This window comes from Trachemys scripta, chromosome 3, assembly GCF_013100865.1.
Source record: "Trachemys scripta elegans isolate TJP31775 chromosome 3, CAS_Tse_1.0, whole genome shotgun sequence".
NCBI classification, from domain to species: domain Eukaryota; kingdom Metazoa; phylum Chordata; order Testudines; family Emydidae; genus Trachemys; species Trachemys scripta.
This window is the reverse complement of record NC_048300.1, coordinates 101,370,119-101,394,181: the sequence shown is the minus strand read 5'-3', so window position 1 is coordinate 101,394,181 and position 24,063 is coordinate 101,370,119. Positions and strand designations below refer to the sequence as shown.

The window sequence follows — 24,063 nt, the reverse complement described above, 5'->3', positions numbered from 1 at the left end:
ATATTGAGTGCCTGTGGCTTTGATGTTAGAGATCACAGACGCAGGTCCGGGCAACAGAATTCGGCTTGCATGCGGCCATGGTAAGCCATTGTCTTTCGGCTTCTGCGCCCTCCTTTCCCACATACCAAGCAAAGCCCATTGAGTGCTGCGGTTTTCCTGTTAACCCCCCCATCAATTATCTGGGATGATCGCTTTACCCCTCCCCACACCGCGTGGCTGGTATCAGGGAAGATCCCGGCTAGCCAACCGTGATAAGCTCAGCGCCAATTACCCTCCCCCCGCCGGCTTGGCTAACTACAGGGAAGGATTTCTTTTCAGCCACAGGCAAACAGCCCAGTAGGAATGGCCACCTCTGTCCCCTTAATTAAATTCACGTATTTCAACCAGGTTACCATGAGCGATATCACTCTCCTGAGGATTACACAGTGAGATAAAGAACGGATGTTGCTTGAATGCCAGCAAACACCGGGACCATATGCTGCCAGGCTTTGTCATGCAATGATTCCAGATTACTTGCTACTAGCATGGCATGGTCAAGTGTCCTACCATGGAGGACGGAATAAGGCTGCACTGCCCAGAAACCTTGTGGAAAGGCTTTTGGAGTACCTCCAGGAGAGCTTCATGGAGATTTCCCTGTAGGGATATTAAAGAAGGTACTAACAGTGATTCCCCCAAATGACAGTGACCCCCTCATAATTTGTCCCCCACACTTTAAAATCCAACAGTTTCACCAAGTACAAAAATCTCTTGGATCTTCTGTTGAAACTTGTAAGCTACTGTCTATAGAAACCATTGATTGTATCTATCCTGTGAAAGATACTTTATTATTATGTAAAACTTACAAACAAGTTAATTGACTTTGTTCTTGAAGTAATTGATACAATGTAAACAAACACTATAAGCCGTTAAGTGACTTTCACTTATTTGTAACAGCAACGGCCCCTAGGACAAATCCCCACTCTCTGTGATTAAAGGGCCGGGAGTCTCAAATGAATTAGCACACACCCCGAAAGTGGTGGAGACAGTAAATTAAAATATGGTTAACATATGGAATATATGTTGATGAATGCTTGATATACATGAATGGTTAGGGAGGTGCCAGCCTAGAAAGGGAGTATCCATCGGCCGAAGAATGTGTCAAGTGGATGACCAGACAACCCCCGAGGGTAAACTGGAATCCACCCCATCACCTGGAAGGATGAGAAACACAAACTTTGGACAGTTTGGAGCCACCAGGAAATGTGTCCAGGAATGTGCCATCTGCTGATTGAGTCAGCAACAGCAGGATGAAACAGCTCCCATAGACTAACACAGGAATTAATTCCTATAAGAATGGACTCTCAAGACTGATGACTTTGAGTCTCTGGTTCTGCTGCCAACCTCCAGGAGCATCAGGTGCACCTGACACAGACTCGGCTCCATCCTCATGACCAAGATACCTGGCCAGTAACTTGTCATGAGCAACTTCTAGGCTGGTAACTATAACACGTATACAGAACTTAAATGAATGATTGTGTAAATGAATATATATGTGTGTGTGTGTGTGTGTGTGTGTGTGTGTGTGTGTGTGTGTGTGTGTGTGTATAGGGAATAAGTAGTGATAGGAATAAGTAGTCAAACAACGTTGTTTACTTTTATCTTTTGCTTTACCATTATATTTACAATAAATGTGGCATCTTTGCCTTATCCCTCTTAATAAGATCCTGCTGGTTTTTATTCTATTGGTATAACATCCCTGGAGGATTTCCGCTCCATCCCAGGACACGTTAACAAACTTTTCCAGTAGCTGTACTGGCCGCGAATGCATCCCAAGTCCTCAGGGCAAATTAATCATTAAAAAATGCTTGCTTTTAAACCATGTTTTATATTTTAAAAAGTAAACTCACCTGAGGGCCCTTCCATGGGGTCATGGTCTTGGATACTGCCTTGGGAGGGTTGGGAGGGTACTTCACTCAGGCTGAGAAAAAGATCCTGGCTATTGGGGAGAACGGAGTGCTGTGTGCTCTCCGCAAGCTTGTCCTCCTCCTCCTCCTCCTCCTCTTCCCCGTCTGCAGAATCCTCAGGTGTGGCTGAGATTATCTTGCCTCTGAATCCACCGTCAGAGGTGGGGTAGTGGTGGCGGCCCCCCCTAGAATTGCATGCAGCTCAGCGTAGAAGCGGCATGTCTGCGGCTCTGACCCGGAGTGACCATTTGCCTCCTTGTTTTTTTGATAGGCTTGTCTGAGCTCCTTAACTTTCACGCAGCACTGATATGAGTCCCTGTTGTGGCCTCTCTCCATCATGCCCTTGGAGATTTTTTCAAAAGTTTTGGCATTTCGTCTTTTGGAACATAGTTCTGCTAGCACTGAATCCTCTCCCCATATAGCGATCAGATCCAGTACCTCCCGTACGGTCCATGCTGGTGCTCTTTTTCAATTCTCGGATTGCATGGTTACCTGTACTGATCAGCTCTGCGTGGTCACCTGTGCTCTCCACGCTGGGCAAACAGGAAATGAAATTCAAAAGTTTGCGGGGCTTTTCCTGTCTACCTGGCCAGTGCATCCGAGTTCAGATTGCTGTCCAGAGCGGTCACAATGGTGTACTGTGGGCTAGCTCCCAGAGGCCAATACCTTTGAATTGCGGCCACACTAACCTTAATTCGAAATGGCAATACCGATTTCAGCGCTACTCCGCTCGTCGGGGTGGAGTACAGAAATCGATTTAAAGAGCCCTTTATTTCGAAATAAAGGGGTTCGTTGTGTGGACGGGTGCAGGGTTAATTCGATTTAATGCTGCTAAATCCGAATTAAAGTCATAATGTAGACCAGGCCTAAGGTGCCACAAGGACTCCTTATTGTTTCTCCTGATGATGACATAGGGTAGGTCTGCACTTACCTCTGGGTCCGGCGGTAAGCATTCGATCTTCTGGGATCGATCCCAGAAGTGCTTGCCGTTGACGCCGGTACTCCAGCTCGGCGAGAGGAGTACGCAGCCTCGACGGGGGAGCCTGTCTGCTGCGTCTGGACCCACGGTAAATTCGAACTAAGGTACTTCGAATTCAGCTATGTTATTAACCTAGCTGAATTTGCGTACCTTAGTTCGAAGTGGGGGGTTAGTGTGGATCAGGCCCTAGTCAAAACTCCAGCAAAACCGCCAACACCAGAACATCCAAAGAATGGGGAATCCACTCTGAGACCCTTAATAACACCATGAAAAAGCAACAGAAGAACTCAATCACAGGCCAACTATCAGATACATCAAGCCAAAGGACAAAACAAAAGAATCCAGTAAAAAAAACCAAAAAAAAAAAAACAGCTCCAGCGACTCAGTGATGGACATCACACCTTAGCTACAAAGATTCACAAACCCAGAGCCTGTGCTTTAGGAATTGTGAATGAAAAACAAGGATTGACAGTTCACACACCACAACACTGTTCTCTTATGAACTGACACTGTTGGTAAAATATGATCTCTCTTCAGGGATTGTGACAAATTTGTTAAAGCTGTTTGTGAGGATTATGATGCTTTGAAGAGAGAGAGTGATAGATGCTTTTGTCTTAGCTTTCAGTTTCATCCAGACTTGTACCCTCTGTCTTCAGAGGACAAAATATATGTGGCTTTAAACAATGTGAAAGAGCCTATAGTTTTAAATAGAAGTGATTAGGCGTGGGTGTCAAGACTGCACAGAGGAAAGGGTATAAAAGAGGTATGAATATAAGTAGGGCTGTGTACACAATTTGAGAGGGGCTCAGTTGGGGGTAAGACCAGGGGTGCACAACTGTTTTTGTATTGTTTTGTTTTGTCAGACCAGTAGGCTTTAGTCATTAACTGGAATACAGTTTAGGAAGTCCTTAGGGTAATCTAGACTAGAGAATTGAAGATTAAAGCATATTCGTTTCTGGTTAGACTCAGCTGTAGTGAAACCCGGTTGTTCAAGCTTTGTCTGTTTCTCCCTCTGATCTCCTCTGTCAGGCTCCAGTTAAGAGCCCTGACTGTCTCCAGCAGCCAACACTTATCCCCCACCTCACACCTCTCTGTTGTAGGGAAAACAATTTAGTGGTAAGAATTTGGATTTAAAGGTATTTGGGAGTAAGTGTCTTTTAATTTCCTTTTATTAATTTACATATATAGGTGTCTGTGTGTGAGTGTTTATCCCATTGTTTTACACTCTGTTTGGAATTCTGCCCTTTTTAAGACTGGGCACTCTTTATGTATTACTGGATTAGATTTATGCTTAATTTTAAAAACAAACTATTTTTAAATTGTAGATTACTTTTTGAACGGTCAGAGATGGCTTGACTAATGTTATTTTAAATCCTCTTAAAGGTTTTTATTTAATTTAATATTACTCAAGGTTCAGCCCCTGTCTGTGGGTGAACTCTCATGAAACCTAATTATGAATAATTTTTCCAACCCCCAAAGAACCATTGTTAATTCTGACTGCTGCTAAAGGTGTTTTACGGAGAGCTGAGAGATGGGAAAGGGGAAGCCCTGGGTAGGGGTATTTCAGTTATTTTGGAGGGACTTTGTAAGGATAGGCAATACAGCAGAGCTTGTTGAAAGACCGGGGTGAACATCTGCTTCCTTTTAGAAGCCCAAATGAGGCATAGTAAAAAGAAGCCAGAATGCCCTAAGAACAATAGGTCTCGACCTATTTTCCTCTCTGTTTTATAAAGAGGGTTTGAAGGAAGTGGAATTGTTCTGTTTCCTTACATCCAATCTGCTGGAAGAACAGTCAGTGCCAGTTAGTTTTTGTATGAATTTCAGCTCCCAGTAATGAAGCACGTATGTTCCTTAAGTAACGAATGAAGTAGAATCTGTATTTGTCTTGGTGAGGTACTGTGCTTGCAAATGTGATGGAAAAAGTGAGGAGCAGTCAGAGTATGGGGAGAGAGCATCATCCCCCACAAAAGGTTTGTAAATGTACCAATTGGAAATACACTGGGAGGATCCATTACTACTGAAGTTTACGAATTTACTTGCATAAAGAATCATTGGTTAAGCGGTGGAATGGATGGTAAGCGTAGACAGTTCAACCTAAGTATTTACAGCACTTTAAGTTACTTGATACTACCAGTTGTATCTTTGTTGGTTTACAACTGTGATCAAAGAACTAGTATTTATAAATAGCATGCAGAAGTATCCCAACACATAGTGAAGAACTCAAAACTAATCATGTAGCATGTTACTGCTCAGTCAAGGGGGTAAGAAGAGTCCCTCAATGCCAGCTTCCTGTGGCCACAAAGTCACCAGATACAGGGATGTGTTAGACTTAAAGTGTGTACACAGTTAGCATGCCTTAACAACCAGAGGTTGAAAACTAGGGAAATCCCCAACCATTTTCTACAAGTTCCACATTAGTATATATTTTCTTAAACATCTGTCGAACCCCTGTGCCAACGCTATACCTTTGTACAGGGAGATTGTTTATAGTTATTTGTATCATGTCCTCTACACATTTCACCAAAAATCCTAAATTACGAGCACTTGGAGATATACAGTAGTTTTCACTTTTTGCTTCCTGATGGTGTCACAATTATAACTCCTTCTAATTCTCTACACAGAAGAAATCCCTTTATGTCTGGTTTTGGGGTGCCATCAATAAACCTGCTCAGTCACCACAAATTTGCAAACCCTCACAAGACTGTCAGAAGTGTACTTACATTAATTTCAGGCTCCCCCTCACAGTCTAGTATTATTTCAAATTTTTTATTTAAGTGAAAATAAAGGTCAGCTTTCTGAATAATATAATAAGGCGGATCTCTTGCAGTGGAAGGTGGAAGAAGCCTGTCTCAGCTTGCACGAGAAAGAGCCGGGATCAGGGAAAGTGCATTGAGAAGTTTCTCTAAGAGCTCACAGACAAAATAAATATGTGAATGTGTACAAGCCACCCACAAATTCTGTATCAATCAAACACATACATTGCAAATAGAATGCTTTAATGTCTATGGCAGATTACTGTGAGCATCTGTAAGAGGCTCAATTCTATTCATTTCTGCAACACAGGAAAAAAAAACTGTTGTCTCAATGCTACTAAAGTCATTAAGATGGTGCAAGACTTAAAATACTTATGAAGTTGACTAAATCAGCGGCTAACAACATTCAGTGAAACTAACTAAAAATTAAAATAGATAACACCGGGCAGGGCTGAGTCACAAACAGTCTTTAGCTCAGAGCCTTCTGGTTGGGACGGACAGTAAATAACAGTCTATAATGCCTGGTCTACACTGGGGGGGGGGGGAATCGATCTAAGTTATGGCAACTTCAGCTACATGAATAACGTAGTTGAAGAAGACATATTTGGATCCACTTACTGTGGTGTCTTCACCGTGGTGAGTCGACTTCTGCTGCTCCCCTGTCGACTCTGCCTGTGCCTCTTGCGCTGGTGGAGTATAGGAGTCGACGGGAGAGTGCTCGGGGATCGATTTATCGTGTCTAGACTAGATGCAATAAATCGATCCTCGCTGGATCGATCGCTGCCCACCAATCCGGCCGGTAGTGAAGACGTACCATAAGGGAGCTCTGGCCCTCTGCATGGGGCAGAGCACAGTTTATGGCTCCACAGCCTTCTGGCTGGGGGTGAGCCCACAACACAGCCTAGGCCTTCTGGCCAAAAAGAGTGGGTTTGGCCACCACCCCAGGGATGGGGTCAGTGGCAGGGAGGGTAGGGGGATCAAGGCCCATCCTACTCCTCCAAGTCCCAGCCCAGTGCCCTAACAGTGGCAGATGGGTCTCCTCCTGAAACGCTGACTCACTCTCCAGTAGCAGAAGTGGGCTACTTCCTACCACAGTCTGGGTATAGGGCTCTGTAGTCCAAAGGTCCTCTGTTTCCTCAGGGTACTCAGCCACTGGCAGTCCCCACTGCTCCTCGGGGCATTCATCTGATGGCGGTCCTGGCAGTTCCTCGGGATACTTGTCCATCTCCTCCGACCGCAAAGTGTGGTTCTACTCAGGGGCTATTGGGGGATCCTGCAAAAATCTCTGCTCCTTCTGGTGGTCCAGCTCCAACTGAGCTCCAGGGCTCTCCTTTTATATTTCCTGTCCTGCCCCAGGACTTCCGGTGCCGGGGGCAAGGCGGATTCTGCTCCACCCATGAGGGGGAGTGTAGTGGTCCTTCACTCTCCCTCACTACAGATACCATTAATTTTAAAGATGAAGAACACATTAAACTTGAGAAAGGTGATGCAGAAGACAATTTCATTGGCCTTTTACTTCGGTTTAAATAATTTATTTGGTCACAAGTTCTCATCTTAGGCCCCTACTAGGTATTTGTCTACTATTCACTCTTTCCCCATCAACCCCCAGTTTGGCTTTTTAGGGGCTTCATTAGAGGCATCTGCTAGACTATTGGGTCAATCTTGTGCACTCAGAGAGCTCTGTGGGAAGTTATATCTGGTTCTGACCAGTGCTCTTTATCCCTTTGTTTCAAACAATATCAAACCATACAAACTGAGACCAATACTGAGCTGCTGTAACTCCAATGAAGTTGACGGAGTTGTGACAGCATACATTTTAGATCTTAGTCTTTTAGTTTAGATTTCAAAATTGACATTGCATTTTGACTTAACAGAAAAAGAGAGTTCCTAATACACTAGATAAAAGTTTGACACTAAAAAATCTATCCCTAGAAACTGAATCCATTAAAATGCCTCCTTCATTTGACATCAGGATAAAACACAGAGGATCACAGAGATATGTTTGATCGAGATGATGCAGTGTCGTGAATGTTAAAACAGCAATTATAAACATACTTGTTGAATTAAGGCTCGATTCTGGAGGTCTTCAGCATCACAACTTCAGTGGGAATCGTGGGTGTTTAGCATTTCTCAAATCAATGCATTGAATAGCAACCAACTCCAATAAATCCAGTGACAGAAATCTTCTCATGCCTCCTTCCACTCATTGGTCTCTGGATGGCTGTGAAATATGCTCCCATGGCCAGTAGCTGGGCTTGACATTTTTTGACAAAAATTAAATATAATGACTTTTGCCATAACAAGGTTTCACCTGTTAAATAAATCAGTCTTGACAAACATGCAGACAGAGTTCTGTTGTATTTCAATAAGGTTTCCTTCAGACAAAGATTTGAGGCACTTCTGTCATGAGTCATAATGCTTGAGCACTAAGAAGGCAATTTATGTCAAGCTAATAAATACAAATATTAAATTCATAGCAGAATATGAGGTGAAATAGTAATATGAATGTAAGTGTCATCACTATTACCATTAGTTGACAACTGTATGCAGAGCAAGCTTATCAATTTTCTGAAGAAGTACAAGTGATACCTGGGTGGAGGAGGCACTTGCTTAACAAAGAGCGCTGAGTGTATGAGGTAGAGAAGAAGTCTCAGCCTGCGGTTAGGGTGCTAGCTGGTGACTCAAAAGAGTATGGTTCACTTCCTTGCTCTACTGCAGACTTGTGATATGACCTTGAGCAAGTCACTTGGTCTCTCTGTGCCTCAGGTCACCATCTGTAAATGGGAATGATAGCACTTCCCTATCTCATAGAGGTGATGTGAGGATGAATACATTAAAATGTGTGAGATGTTGAGATATTACAGTAGAGAGAATCATATAAGTACCTTAGATAGAATCATATAAGTACCTTAGATAGATACAGCCAGTAATTGAAAATTCTCACAATGCCCTTCCTTCATACACTCTTGTCCCCAAACACTATACCACAATCAGAACCCATAGTATCAACACTTCCTGAAAAACACATCATACCCCATACTTTGCTACACATAAAGGCCACCCACGCAAACACAGTTTCTACCAACTCTGCCTTCATGCACAATTAGACAGGCTTCAACTTCAGTTTATAGATTTCAAGTGATGTCCACCAAGCATACCTTTAGGGTCATCCTGAAGCTCTTTTAGCTCTCTACTGTATTACTAAAATTATGGGCCAATCTTGCAATCTGCACTCAAGTGGAACACTTTCTTCATTCCTGAGAGAGATTTATGCTTAGGTTAGACCAAAGGCAAGTTGCCTTGGTAATCTACATCAGATTTTAAGGGGTCCCTGAGGAAGACTCCTCCTCCTTTTCTCATCCAACGGTAAAAGAGTTATACTGCTAAATTAGGGAGAAGGAGGGATGAATTCCCCAGAAGCATATAATGGGATGTGGATATGGGCAAGGACAGGGCTGCACTGAGGCAACTTCTAAAGAGAAACCTACTTTATGAACAAATCCTTCAAACATACACATGAGTAACTGTGCATGTGAGTGATCCATGTAACTCAATGAGATTACTCATGTAAATGTTGGCAGAAATCAGTGTCCAAGATGGTGGACAGTAACTAGCTTTTCTATTTCTGGTTTCTCTGTTTTCCTGAGGTTGGTTAGCCATGCTTACTCTCCCTTACATGATGATTTTTAAGAAGGAAATGGGGCCACTACTGTCAGCCTCTTCCCTGCATATCTTTTGTTATCTGCTTCAGTGGTCCCATAAAGTGTACTCAGAGGGACCCAAAGTACATCAGTCACCCCACAAATATCAACAATTCAGCATGCATGTTGGGCCTTGAAGTTAAACAAACAAACAAACAAACAAACAAACAAAAAGCCACATTTGAAATAAAAAAAGTTTGTCCTATAATAGGGAAGAGATCCAGTAAATGTGTGTGAAAGATCTTCAGAGCTCATTGGAAAGAGTTTAATGAAACATCAGAAATTCTAAGGAGAGGAAATCAGCTTAAAGCATCAGTAATCTTCAAAAAAAGGATCTTAAAAAAAGAACTAGATAAATTCATGGTGTCCCTAGCCTCTGTTTGCCAGCAGCTGGGAATGGGTGACAGGAGATGGATCACTAGATTACCTTGTCTGTTCATTCCCTCTGAAACACCTGGCATTGGCCACTGTCAGAAGACAGGATACTGGACTAGATGGACCTTTGGTCTGACCCGGTATGGCCATTCTTATGTAACTTATGTAAGTAAGAATACAGTGGAAATATTTAGGATACACTTTAAGGATGCCACCAATACGACTTCCACAACATGTGATAATAGGGTCACCACCTGAAAAGAGACAAAGAGGGTGACCTAGAACAACATTATGCAGCACAACCAAGAAAGAAGCCAAATCCATCAATAAGACAATCAGAAGCCTTACAGACCATCATAGAACTGAAATAAATGCGTGAAATTGTTGGATGTCCTATGCACCTGAGGGTGCAGGAGCATAAAGAAAGAAGATGACCTTCTGGAACTAGTATAAAGCCAAAGTAATTGGCTTTGTGCCAGTCTCCTGCATGGTAGAAGAGTGGGACAAAATCCAACCCCCAACCTATGGTCAGGCTATTGGGTTGCAATCCAGGCTAAGGTAGCAGTGACAGAGGAGTAATCACTTTAAAAGCTCATATAAAATTTCTATTTCAAAGTGCTACTGCAACTTCAGAATATTCTTGTTCTGATTTCTCTCTAGAGTCTCTAGATTCTTGCTTGCCTCCATCACATCTCTCAGACATCACTGACTTGCTGTCAGTCTGTTTCTCAGATCTGCAGCCAGTAAGTCTTATTTGTTCTCTGTGGAAATGATGTTCTACTTTTCCATTATGTTAGAGACCTATCTTAGGGATGTGGCAGATTCTCTGTTACTTGAAGCCTTGAAAGCAAGCCTGGGTATCTATTTAAAAGATGTTACAGCTCAAACTGAAATTATGAGTAAGGCTGTGAGTTTGTCATGGAGGACCCAGAAAGTCACGGATTCTGTGACTTTCTGGGACCTCTGGGACTTCTGTAGTGGTTGGTGTGGCTGGCCCAGGGGCTGCCTGAGCAGCTCGGGCAGTCCCTGAGCCAACCGCACTGACTGCTGCTAGGGCAGTCTGAGGCCATCGTGCCCCTAACCCCAGCAGCACCAGGAGTTTGGATGTGGGCACACACGGTGCCCTGGGGCCGTCCCCCACCCCAGATCACCCAAGTTTTAGGGATATATAGTACAAAGCATGGAAGGTCATGGGTGGTGAATTTTTTTTACTGCCCATGACCTGTCCATGACTTCTACTAAAAATACCCATGACTAAAACGTAACCTTAGTTATGAGCTTTATGCAGAAATTGCTAGGTGAGATACTATGGCCAACATTATGCAGAGGTCAGACTAGATGATGTATTGGTCCCCGCTGGCCTTAAAATCTATGAATCATATCCATTTTCATATCTAGTAGAACTGATAGATAAGCAGAGGCACAGACAACCATCTGTGGCTTTTGGTCCAACCCAATAAATTTTTCACAATGTTGGAAGACTGTACACAAAACAAACCTTTATTTCTCCAAATATATGAAGAGAAGGGAAAAAGTTACATTTTTGATAGCACACCATGGGAGAGAGAGGAAATCTTGCATTGTATCCCTTCTTCTTTGCCTGTAGATTGCTTAAGTAGACTGTAAGTTCTTTGGGGGCATTGACTTGGGTTCTTATGTCTGTAAAGCACAGCACACCTTTGGATGGTATATAAATAATAATATTTCATTTTGTTAGGGCTTATCTGTCAGCTGATGAATGCAAAGTTCCTTGAGTTTGTGCAGGAAATAGTACATTATTTTCCTGACCGGCTCTAGCCAAAAATTGTCTCTCCGCCCACAAAAAGGTGGATGGCAAGTTGCCAGGGGCGGCTCTATGTATTTTGCCGCCCCAAGCACAGCAGTCAGGTGGCTTTTGGCGGCATGCCTGCGGGAGGTCCGCCGGCCCTGCGGCTTCGGCGTACTCACTGCTGAAATGCCGCTGAAGCCGCAGGACCGGCGGACCTCCCGCAGGCATGCCACTGAAGGCTCCCTGACTGCTGCCCCCACAGCGACCGGCAGGCTGCCCCCTGCGGCTTGCCACCCCAGGCATGCGCTTGGTGCGCTGGTGCCTGGAGCTGCTCCGATGGCAAATTAATAAAAAATACCAACATAAAAAAAAATCCCTGCACAATGGGAGCTTAGAGACTTGCCTGGAGTTGATGTTTCTGTCATCCCTGTCAATGACTGAATTAATTCACCTAGAAGTGTCTGGCTGACAGCTCTGTGGCAGCCTAACGACTGTGTGTTATGGGGTCCAGTGATGGTGCAAGTGTAGTGGTGAGGTAAAAAGAACAGGAGTACTTGTGGAACCTTATAGACTAACAAATTTATTACAGCATAAGCTTTCGTAGGCTACTGCCCACTTCTTCGGGTGCATATAGAGTGGAACATATATTGAGGAGATATATATACACACATACAGAGAGCATCCTACACCAAGGCAACATAGAAAAATATATTACAGAATTAAATGCTGGTCATGAAAGAACAAAAAAAGTGATTTAAGTCATCCTATCCCTTTTGTTGTCATTGTATCCTGACCCCCTCCCCACTTGGTTTTGTAGCTGCTGCTTGAAAGTCTGATGTTAAACGGGCATGGGGATGGATGATTTAGTTTGTCCTACAAGTCCCAGACCTGGCCTCCAGGCAGCACTGTGCTTAAATCTCCTGGAAGTCACCTTGGGGGGCGGAGGGGGAATCTCCTGCAGCAGACAACAAAAAGATCAGGGAGAGAGGCTGCTGGGGGGAGCAATAGCCCCTGCATGACCTCTTGAGCTGAGGCTGTACAAAGGCAGACTCTGGGTTGAATCGCACTCCCTCCCCATGTCCCCCCCGCCATCCTCATAGGCTTCCCCATTCATGTGGGCGGCACTTTCTCCCTGCATTTGAAATATACTTGTTGCAGCACTCTCTGCCTCCCTCCCCCAGCCACCACTTCCTCCTCCTGCACTCAGCATCTCAGGCTACTCCAAGAGGGCTCCCTTCTGATTACGGCAAGAAAAGCCGCCGGGCGGGCAGATAACCGGGTGAGTGGAACCTGCCCGTCACCCCAAGCCGCGGGGAGCACTGTGCCGGGGAGGAGGGGACGGGGGCTGGACTTTGCACACCGAGCCTTCCCAGCACGCGGCCGCTGAATGACTGCAGAGCCGCAGCAAGGGAGCCCGCTCGCGGGGCAGGGGCTGAGGGCGGCGGGCTGTGGAGTCTCTGGGGGCCGGAGCACAGAGCGCTGCTGTCTCTGTTCCCGGGGGAGCCCGCGGCAGTGAAAGGGGCTGGCTGCACCCTGCGGGCAGCGCTTCCGCACCCGGGACACATGTGACACCGCACTGCACAAGGCTGGGGTGGGATCACCCTGCTGTGCCAGTCGCACGCTCAGTCCCAGCTCCGGGGAGGCCACATTCCTCTGCCCTCCCTGGACTGCCCGCGCCGTGGCAGTCCAGGGGATGGAGCAGAGGGGGCTGCCCGCGAGGCTCTTTCCAGACGAGGGCAAAGGAATGTGCGGCGTGTGTCCCCTCCGGGTCTGTACTTTGGGGCGCTGCTGCTGCATTGGCTTGTCACAACCCCACCAGGTCACACTCTCCACGCCCCGCACCTCCTGGCCTCCCACCAGCTGCTTTATTGCATTTCTGATACATGCTGCCCTTGCTAGGCGGGAGACAAACGCGGTTTGTTGGTAATTATACATAGGAGGGACTATGCAGGAGAGAGCGGAATCTGGAGTCAGCAGGAAGGCAAAGCGCACGGGCTGAAGTGTAGCTAGAGCCTATACTCGATTGTCCTACGCTACTCCAAGAGAGGCACCATGACCAAATAGGGTGTGTAGTATATATCAGGAAGGAAGTTAGTCATTCTCCACATGCAGACCTATTATTTACTGAGCACTAAGCTAATGCAAAGGAATGTGCTTACGGCCCTTTAAACACAAACGGGGACCAAATGCAGGTTTGTTTAAAACTAAATTTGCAAGACCACCAGAGAGTTCCCTGCCAAGTCTGACTCATTTGGAGAGGGTTTTTAGCAGTTTTTGAAGCATCTCCTTTGGAAGAAGAGCTTTTCTGCTTGTGTTTCAATAAGTCCTTTACAACAACACTCAAAAGAAATCTCTGCCTCGTGTGAGTTGTCAGATCTCACAGCCTTGAGTTTAAAGGTCAGCAGACAGGTTGGTCAGCAGAAGAAATCATTTTACTGCATTCTCACTCTGTATGCCTTCTTTGTAATTGTTATGTTTAAAAATTTTGCTCAAAGGGATGGTCTCTTGAAATGGCCATCTTACACTCTGATCCTGTAACAGAATCTTCTAACAAGGCCCCCTCATGAGTTCTATTGACTTCTGCAGGATTCAGTAAGGAAACACGGTTCTTGCTAGCAGATCTTCAAGCAGCATCGGAACTTTGGCATTATCATGGTGCTGCAGTGGTGCCACTGTAGTTAAGGTTGCATCATGATTTCTGTTTAAAGATGGATCTTTCTAAGTCCTCTATAATTGACATGCTTAGTCAGATTCCTTTGAAATTTGGTGTGCCTCGAGAAGTTGCAGGGTAGGGTTAATGATACAAATTTAGAGTCATTTGAGCTTGGTGTTCCAGAGATCTGTCTTGAAATAAATAGCAATGTTTCAAAAAGTTTCCAGGTGGTGTGTGTGTTTGGTTTTTTTGTTTGGTCTTTTGCACAGTGCTAGGGATCAAACTGCGGATGTGATGTGGGTCAAGAAGATGGTCTCAGTCTGCCAAGTTTTACCCAAGGTAGTGCACGGCACCCACTAAATCTTTGGGGGACCTAAATTGAGAATGTTATTTCATGTACATTTTTTACAATAGGCCTACACCAATAAGAAAAATGACTAGACCTGTTTCCATTCCTGCTGTTTTATATGCTTTAAAGCTCGAGGCTTACTAGTGCTCTAAAATCCAATTGGTTAATCAGCTTGCTTGGAAATTTGGTGTGCCTCAGGGGCTCTGGGTAGCATTAGTGATGCAAATTTGGGGTCATTTGACTGAGAGGTTCCTTAGTTACAGTCCTCTACATGCACCCCTCAAAAACCCAGATTCTCTCTGCCGCCTTGTACATTTAAACTGAGAGCTACTAAAGTCTAGATGAATGACATGCCTCATTGAGATTGATAGTGGTGAACTCAGCCTTCAATTAATATAACTAAGCATAAATTAATGACAAGCCCCTACCTAAGACAAAAGGAGTTACGCACCGAGTGACCAGAGGTTGCTGCAATTAGTCAATCATGGGTGGCAATTTTATTTGGGGGTGGGGGACTGTAATCAAAGTATCTTGGGGAAAAAATTAGAGGAGGGGGAGTGGTATTAGGGGGTGGAGGATTGGAGAAACACGGGGAGAGTGGTTTGGGGCTGCAGCAAAAGGAGTGGGCTTAGGGGGATGTGTGGTAGAGGAAGGAAGAGAGGTGAGGGAGTCCTTGCACCCCCCAGCTCTGCTTGTGTACCCCATCCCTGCACCTGCAGCTCTGCCAATGCATCCCAATTCCCCCACAGTTTGACCCATGCATCCCAACCTTCCTGCACCCCACAGCTCTGCCAATGCATCCCAATCCCCCCCTGCACTCCACAGTTTGACCCATGCACCTCAACCCATGTACAAACCTTTCACACATCCACCAGTTCCATTTGACAATAAGATCTTTGGGGCAGGGACTTCTCTGTTTTTATAGTGCTGCAGTAGTGCCACTCTAATTGAGGTTGCATCATGACTTCAGTTTAACAGGTGACCTTTCTAAGTCCTCTAAAAACTGACAGGCTTAGTTGTATTTCTTTGAAATCTGGTGCCTCAGCAGAGTGCAGGGTAGAGTTAGTGACCCAAGTTTGGGGTCATTTGAGCTATGGGTTGCAAAGATATAAGCCCTGAAAAAATAGCTATTTTTCAAAAAGTTTCTAGGTGGGGTCCCTTTGCTCAGAGCTAAAGATCAAATTATTGATGTAATGCATGTCAAAATGGTTTCAGTCTGTCGAGTTTTACCCAAGGCAGTATCTGTTCCTTTATACCTGTATGCACCTCATGTATACCATCAGATGTAATACTTCATGTTGCTTGCTACAAGTTGTCTCTTTTATAATGTGTTGTTATTTTATGGGGAGGTTTACTGTGAACACAGCAGAATAGGCAGTAGCCAGAGTAACCAGAATTTTTATTATATATCAGGTGGGGATGAGCCAGAGAACTTTGTTGGGGGTCTATGAGGGGATGACGGGATAACCACAGAGAGAGCGGTTGTGGCTCTGGAGGGGACAGGAAATGAGGATGGGTAGTAGATAAGCCTTGGATTGGTTGTTTGAGAAAATCTGTGTGGAGGTTTGGAACTGACACCACAGGTACCTTGATTGCTGAGGGAAAAGAATTTATAGAAACGTGTGTGCTGCCAGGCTTGCAATATGTGGATTCTGGGTGGATCATGAAGTGACAGTTTTAGGTTTGAGAGAAAGATCCTTTGAACCTTTTTCAACAGATATACCCCAGGTGTCAGAACTTATATTTTTCATTGTCATACCGTACACCTTTTCTGGTCAGCCACAAACCCTCCCATTTCCTATTTAATGTTCTTCCAATGCTTCTTCCATATTGTTGCTGTAGCAATTTTTTCAGAGAAAATTATGACAGCTCCTGGACACAAATCTTTGATGCAGTCCAAATCTGCTCACTTACATTTTATGAGGTGTACACCAGGAATAAGGCACAGATCATTTCTACCAGAGTGAATCATCATAATGTCTGGTAGATCACAACCTCTTACATCACTGGTTAGATGCTGCAGAATGAGCAAAAGATGATGCCAGTTCAGGACACCTCTCTCCATCTAATCTATCTGTAATCAGCAATCTTCATGTCTTGGCGTACTCCTTGCTCTCACACAAACTTTTGCCACCTCATGATCCACCCAGAATCCACATATTGGCAAGCCTGGCAGCCACAAACTCCACCATCAAACTATTCTGAAACACGACCAGGAACACTATTCCACTGTAACATAGCTGTCCTTCAGTTGGTGGTATGTTGTCCTTTTGCAGAAAGTTGAGTTGAGCAAAACGCAAACATTTCAGCAACTGTGGGGTTAGCAGAGTAAATGTATGGGTGTTAACGGGGCATACCGGGGCAGTGCGGAAAGAGGTTAAGGTTGCATTGGCAACCTTAACTGTGCATTTCTTGGTTTTCAGAAGTTTGAGTTTGCTTAATTGAGTGTTCTGCCAGGGGACGACCTACCACTAAGCAACCTTAACTCTGAATTAACATACATTTTTGCCATTGAATTGTAATAGTTTTAGCACTAGATTAGCAGTAGTCATAAACCTTACACCAGCATATCTCAGTAAATACAAACATCATAAAGCTTGACCATGTAGGACCAATCCTGATTCTACTGAAGTTAATTGAAAGTTTAGTGGACATTCCCACTTCAGTGGGAACAGGTTCAGGCTTTTAATCTAACATAGCATTACACCGAGTAGCTGTAACATCAGATACTTTAGACATATTTTTGGTGATAAAAATGATGTACAAGTGATTACAATAATAAAACCTAGTTTTTCTACAGTGTTTTTCATCAGTAGATCTCAAAGAACTATACAAAGAAGGTAAGTATCATTATTCCCATTTTACAGATGGGAAAACTGAGGAACAGAGAGGCACTGACAACATATTTCCAGGTGTGCAGGCAAAATAATATTACACTCTTCTGCTAGGCAAATTTCCAAAGTGAAATTTTGTTTTCCTAATACCTGGTGAAAATCATGTTGGATGCCATACACAGCACTAGTATAATGAATGTTAGAGTTGACATTTGCTTTGACATTTGGCATGGAGGCTTTATTCCAAAGTAAAGTGAATAATATCTAAGTATTGCTTAAAATAATAACTTTGTGTCCATTCTTCTACTTATGCACGCCTTATACAATCTCCTTTGACTTTTCATGGGAATTTTGCATAAAGAAGTAGTTCAGACTCAGGCTCCAAGATGTTCTTTCCTAAACTGATGGTGGGGGGAAATTCTAAATTAATTTTAAACAGTCATTTTCAAATATAAGTCAATGATACTACTTACAGTAGCATGCACTACACTTGGTAATGTTTGAAGGATCAGCTCGTAGGCCTTAAGCTCCTTGGGACTTGGGGTATGTTGTCTTCTGTGTCTTGTACAATTCAAAGCATTTTGCCATCACTTTAAATTTAAATAAATAAATGGAACATCAAGTTTGAAGAATTCATTTGCTCCATCAGCTAATATAATTAGAACTTTGATATCATGTTGCCATTTAATTTTAAACACATTTTGAAGAGGTGGTAGCACTGCAGCATCTGCTGTTGGAATATTGTTCAGCACTTGCTAATATCCACTTGCATATTCATGATCAGTCATATTGTCATGCTTTAGGGAGGAAAAGTAGGCTGGATGAGGTTGTGTGTGCCAAATCCCCTTAACCCATGCACATGTGAGGAGCCTATCTTCCTATAAAGCCACAAAGTTGGTGGAGCTGGCTTTTCTAATAAACTTTTAACACAAGAGGAAGGAGTTATATAACACTGAAAAACTAGCATAATAGGGTGCCTCCCATGTTTATTGTCTCAATGACTCCATGCCAAACTTGCTCACTTTATATGAACAAAGATTATTTTTTTCTAGATACCAAGTTTGCAAACTGAATCTGGGGTCTGAAAGTCACATTTTGTCCCTTGCTCTTGCATGTGTAATAAAGGATCTGAAAGTGGGACTAAGCTAAAGATTCTTTTGGTGCATGACAGAGAGAGAGAAGAACCCTGTCCATGCTTCCATAGTGGAATTTGCTTTGCTGGGCTAACAGGAGTTTAAAAGTAGTAAAAACTTACTGTTGTCAAGTCAAAAGAGAGTTGATCTGACTTAATACACATATGGAACAAATCTGTTAAATAATAAAATAATAAAACCTATTCTGACCATCACTGCCCTATGACTATTTGATAAGACACAGTCAAAAGGGTTAAGCATTTCCCATAAAAGTTCTGGGGTTTTAGCATATAAAGTACTTCCATGCCATTGTTGGCTGAGAGGCAATGGTCCCCATCTATCTTCCAGGAGCTGGCCATGTCCACTGGACCCATTCAAGGTGTCAGATTCTAGTGAGATGTGCAGTTTGCATCTCAAAATAACCCTTATCGCACTTGCCAAGTCAGGTTTCTTCGTAATTGCTTGTTGATGTACATCATACTACACTACATTGTGATCTTTTCAACTCTTACTGACTAAGCAGGGTCAAACCTGCTTAATTTGTCGGTGGTGACCGCCTAGAAAATGCTAGGTGCCCCAAGAAATGATGTCGATTTAGTAGGTGGTCCTCTACCCTCTGCATCTGCATCAAGTATCAGCATGGTGCAAGGTCATATTGCCACTGCCTTTTAAATTAGGTGCAAGAGACCCTGAAAACTTGTGCACACTATAAATCACATGCCATTTTTCAAAAGCAAAGGGTTATTAACCCTGGTATTTTGGCCAAATAACAATTTGGGTAATTACGGTCTTTTTACCAAATAAGTTATTCTTCACTTCCTGCCCTAAACTATTGTATAGCATTGATTGTTGCCATATTTCACGGCAAAGGAAGTTGCATTTCAGTTGGCCAAGAGAGTCTTACAAATCATATCCAGAGGCAAATTTTGTCTTTTAATAGTTCTTTGGGATCACTGTGAATGAAAGTAAATATTGGCATCATTGTGATAGGGCATTTGTCTAAAATTTCCCAGCACTGCTAAAACCAGTTCAATTCACTGGCAATAGTAAGGTGGGAGTACCAGTGTAGATAAAGTACCAGTGATCACTGGCCTTTTAACCCCCCATGTTGTGTCCGTCCTGCTCTGAGCAGGATTAGGTTAGTTTGGGCCAGATCCTCAACTCAAGTGAATTGGCTTAGCTCCATTGACTTCAATGGAACAACATTAATTTATACCACTTGATGATCTGGCCTGTGAACCTGAAAACACCAGTGACTGCCTGGAGCCTTTTCTAGAGTGTTCCCAAGGTTGCTCCCACTGGTGGAGCTGCACTAGCTATAGTAATTGTGGGAAATTTTAGGGGGAAAACCCCTTTTAGGGAAGACACAGCTATTAAGTCTTTGCCATGCATTTCACATTAGAATGCCATGATAATACCTTAGAGATTACAAATGCATGACTGTGGGCCCAAAGTAAGGTGCTGAGACTCCACACTGATGCCATATTGCAGGCAGAAAGATGAGAGGTTGGCAGGAGGCAGGGAAGACTGACAGGGTAAAACAGTCAGGAAAGTTTTAAGGGCTACCTGCCTGTCACATGATCTAGCAGGGGATTTAAGGAAAGGATGTGTTGTCTTTCAAGGGCAGCTGGCTGAGACAGGCAAGGAAAAAGCTTCTGGGGACTGAAGATGGTCAGATGAATTGCTTTGTTTTGTGGTTGGTGTTCGAATAATAAATTGTGCCTGGAGACAAGGGCCTGAAATGGACTCAGGTGTGGCACTGGCTCTTTCCTGGGCTGGTGAAATAGTCACCAGCGTACAAAGATATACAATATTGTCAAGCCCAGATGTTCAAAAATCAGGACTCGCTCCCTAAATATAATGAGATTTAAAAAAATTAATACATTTGGGGTTCTTTTTTATTGGCTTCTAGGCTTTGAGCCTACAGAGTGCATTTGTGTCACATTTTCAAGCTTTCCTCTGAAACTATGAGGGCTAGAAACCTACTCTTTTTAATACTAAAACCTGCTTGTCACATAATCACGTCTCCAAAATCTGGGCTTTGAGTGAAACATCAATATTGTGAGAGTCATGATAAAAGTATGAGAATTGACAACACTGGAGATATATAAACAAGGATCAGATCAGATGAGTTAAAAGAAATTGCAGAGATTGTTCTTAATACCTTATATCTATCTAAATGTATATTTACTCTATTTGTAGACTACAATGAATGTGGAACATGAAATTAACCTCTTAGTCGAGGAGATTCGGCGGCTGGGGACCAAAAGTAAGTACTGTAATCTCACTGATCACACAGGTCTAGCCTTACCATGTCAACTTGTGAACGTGACATGACTCATCAGCCAAGAAGGCTTGGGCCCCAGTTCTGCAAAGACGTACATATATGTTTAACTTTGACTTCAATGGCACTATCCACGTTCCATAATGGGAACTACTCTTATGCATGAAGTTAAGTACATGCATAAGTCAATCCAGGTTGGGGGCCTTGGAATGAAATCCTGACTCCATTAAAATCAATGGCAAAACTCCCATTGACTTCAGTGAGGACAGGATTTTACCCTTGGTCATTAGCTGGATGGGAGTCTTCCAATGTCAGCCCAGGTGTTATAGGAAATAACATTCTTCCCTTTGAAGTGAATATTGAAGTAATGATTCAGCATGATAATGGCATAGAGAGTACACTCATAAAGTTTGCAGACAATACCAAGATGGGAGGGGTTGCAAGTGCTTTGGAGGACAGTATTAAAATTCAAAATGATCTGGACAAACTGGAGAAATGGTCTGAAGTAAATAGGATGAAATTCAATAAGGACAAATGCAAAGTACTCCATTTAGGAAGGAACATTAAGTTGCAGACATACAAAATGGGAAATGACTGCCTAGGAAGGAGTACTGCGGAAAGGGATCTGGAGGTCATAATGGATCCCAAGCTAAATATCAGTCAACAGTGTAAGACTTGCAAAAAAAGCAAACATCATTCTGGGATGTATTAGCAGGAGCGTTATAAGCAAGACACGAGAAGTAATTCTTCCACTCTACCCTGCGCTGATTAGGCTTCATCTGGAGTATTGCGTCCAGTTCTGGGCGCCACATTTCAGGAAAGATGTGGACAAATTGGAGAAAGTCCAGAGAAAAGCAACAAAAAGGATTAAAAGTCTAGAAAACACAATCTATGAGGGAAGATTGAAAAAATTGGGTTAGTTTAGTCTGGAGAAGAGAAGACTGAGAGGGGACATGATAACAGTTTTCAAGTACATAAAAGGTTGCCACAAGGAGAAGGGAGAAAAATTGTTCTTGTTAACCTCTGAGGATAGGACAAGCAGCAATGGGCTTAAATTGCAGCAACGGTGGTTTAGGTTGGACATTAGGAAAAACTTCCTAACTGTCAGGGTGGTTAAGCACTGGAATAAATTGACTAGGGAGGTTGTGGAATCTCCATCATTGGAGATTTTTAAGAACAGGTTAGATAAACACCTGTCAGGGATGGTCTAGATTAGGGGTTCTCAACCTTTTTCTTCCTGAGGCCCCCCCAACATGCTATAAAAACTCCTTGGCCCACCTGTGTCACAACAACTGATTTTCTGCATATAAAAGCCAGGGCCAGTATTAGGGGGTAGCAATCAGGGCAATTGCCTGGGGCCCCATACCACAGGGGCCCCCGTGAAGCTAAGTTTGGCTTCAGCCTTGGGTGGCGGGGCTCAGGCCCTGGACTTCAGCCCCATGTGGTGAGGCTTTGGCTTTCTGCCCTGGGCCCCAGCGAGTCTAACACTGGCCCTGCTTGGCAACCCCCCTGAAACTTGCCCACAGCCCCCAAGGGGGCTCCGGGCTCCTGGTTAAGAACCACTTGTCTAGATAATACTTAAATCCTGCCACAAGTGCAGGGGACTAACAAGATGACCTCTCGAGGTCCCTTCCAGTCCTATGATTCTATGATGCAAGGGAAGAGTGCTATTGTAGGTGGTTGCTCAATGTCTTTGAAAATCATTTCCAAATTCCATGAACTTGCTTAGAACAAAGACTATTCTTTTCACTGCAATATATCACATTTAACATTCTTAGAACTCTACATTTAAAAAAAAGTGTCTATAATGATAAAATAAGAAATTGTGCAACTAGGATCTGGTTTGCTAATTTGTTATTCCAGCTTTATGAAAGTGTAACTGTTTATTTCTATTTATTTTAATAAAAAACCCTATTAATTAAATTTTGTTTATACTGCTTGTTAGAGTGAATGTAGATTGAGTGATTGTTTTGAAATTAATTTGCACCACTTCAAGAGAGCTATTTTTGTGAGGCAAGGAGGGACACATTAGCTTTTCAATTTGGACTTTAAATGTTAACCAGCACAAGAAAGTATTTTAAAACAAATCAATTTCTACAGCTCCAATAATAATTTCTTACAGTGCTTTTCATCCATAGATCCCCACTTTACAAAGAAAGGTAAGTATCAGAGTGGTGAAGTGGCTTGGCCAAGGTCACACAAAAGATCATTGACTGAGCTGGAAATACAACCCAAGTCTCCTGTTGTGTTTTGACTGTATTTCATATCAATACCTCCAAATGGTTCTCCAACTGAAGGACAATCTGCATGTGTTGTAACACTCCTATCTCTGATTTAGATGCTGATGGAAAGCTGAGTGTGAAGTTTGGTGTGCTCTTTGCTGATGAAAAATGTGCCAACCTCTTTGAAGCCCTAGTGGGCACTCTTAAGGCTGCAAAACGAAGGAAGATTGTTACTTACCCAGGAGAGTTACTTTTACAAGGTGTTCATGACAATGTTGATATTTTGTTACTGCAGGACTAACGCAGTTTGCACTTCTCCTGTGTATCAATTAATTTGTTTCAGGTAAATGATATGCAGACATTTAAGATCAAGGCAAATCATCCTAGTGTGTTTTGATGTATTTTTCTAGAACTTTATAGTAAAAAGGAGACTGTCTTATTTTGGAAAATATTCCTTTTTGTATTCCTTCTGTGAACATTACTGTAAATGATTATAAGGTAAAGGACACAAAATTCCTCTTTTTAACTCAGGTAATGCATTTTTAAAATGTATCTCTCAGTTATTGTCACCATGAAAGAAGAGACAGAACTGGTAACTTATCTGTGTTTACAAACCAAAATCTGCTGTGAAAGTATAAAATAAAACATGCCTAAATGTATATAATTGTTGTTATTTCCTTTAATTTGTAGAAAGCAAATAGAATTACTCTAAGTAAAAAGGCTAAATGATTGCACTGAAAGTGAGCTAGAGAAATGGAAATAGTTTTGCAATATAATGCCACATTTTATTTCAAAATTCCATGGGAAGGAGGCGAGAGCAGGAGAGGTGAACTGCAGAATTTGTTTAAATCAGGAAATGGACTTGATTTCCCCAATCATAAAGATTAACAATATTGATCATTAGAGGAGTTCAACTTGATCATCTTCAGTCTTGTCTATGAATTTCATGGAATCTTCATTCTATTTGATTCCTTCTGTGTAACTAAAACAAGAAGTGTACTTGTCAGCATGGATCACCATGAATTTAACAGGAAATTTGGCTGGTGAGAAAGGTAAAAATAACCTGAAC

The 24,063-nt window shown here is 43.0% G+C and overlaps 1 protein-coding gene across 1 annotated transcript; it reads left to right on the top strand.

The window, feature by feature from the left end:
- Positions 1-12,639: 12,639 nt before the first annotated feature.
- ABRACL (ABRA C-terminal like) lies at positions 12,640-23,653 on the top strand. Its single transcript, XM_034765529.1, has 3 exons — positions 12,640-12,798; positions 20,691-20,757; positions 23,111-23,653. Exons 2-3 carry the CDS (start codon positions 20,697-20,699, stop codon positions 23,293-23,295), a joined length of 246 nt encoding a protein of 81 aa, XP_034621420.1. The 5' UTR covers positions 12,640-12,798; positions 20,691-20,696; the 3' UTR covers positions 23,296-23,653.
- The last annotated feature ends 410 nt before the right edge of the window (positions 23,654-24,063 follow it).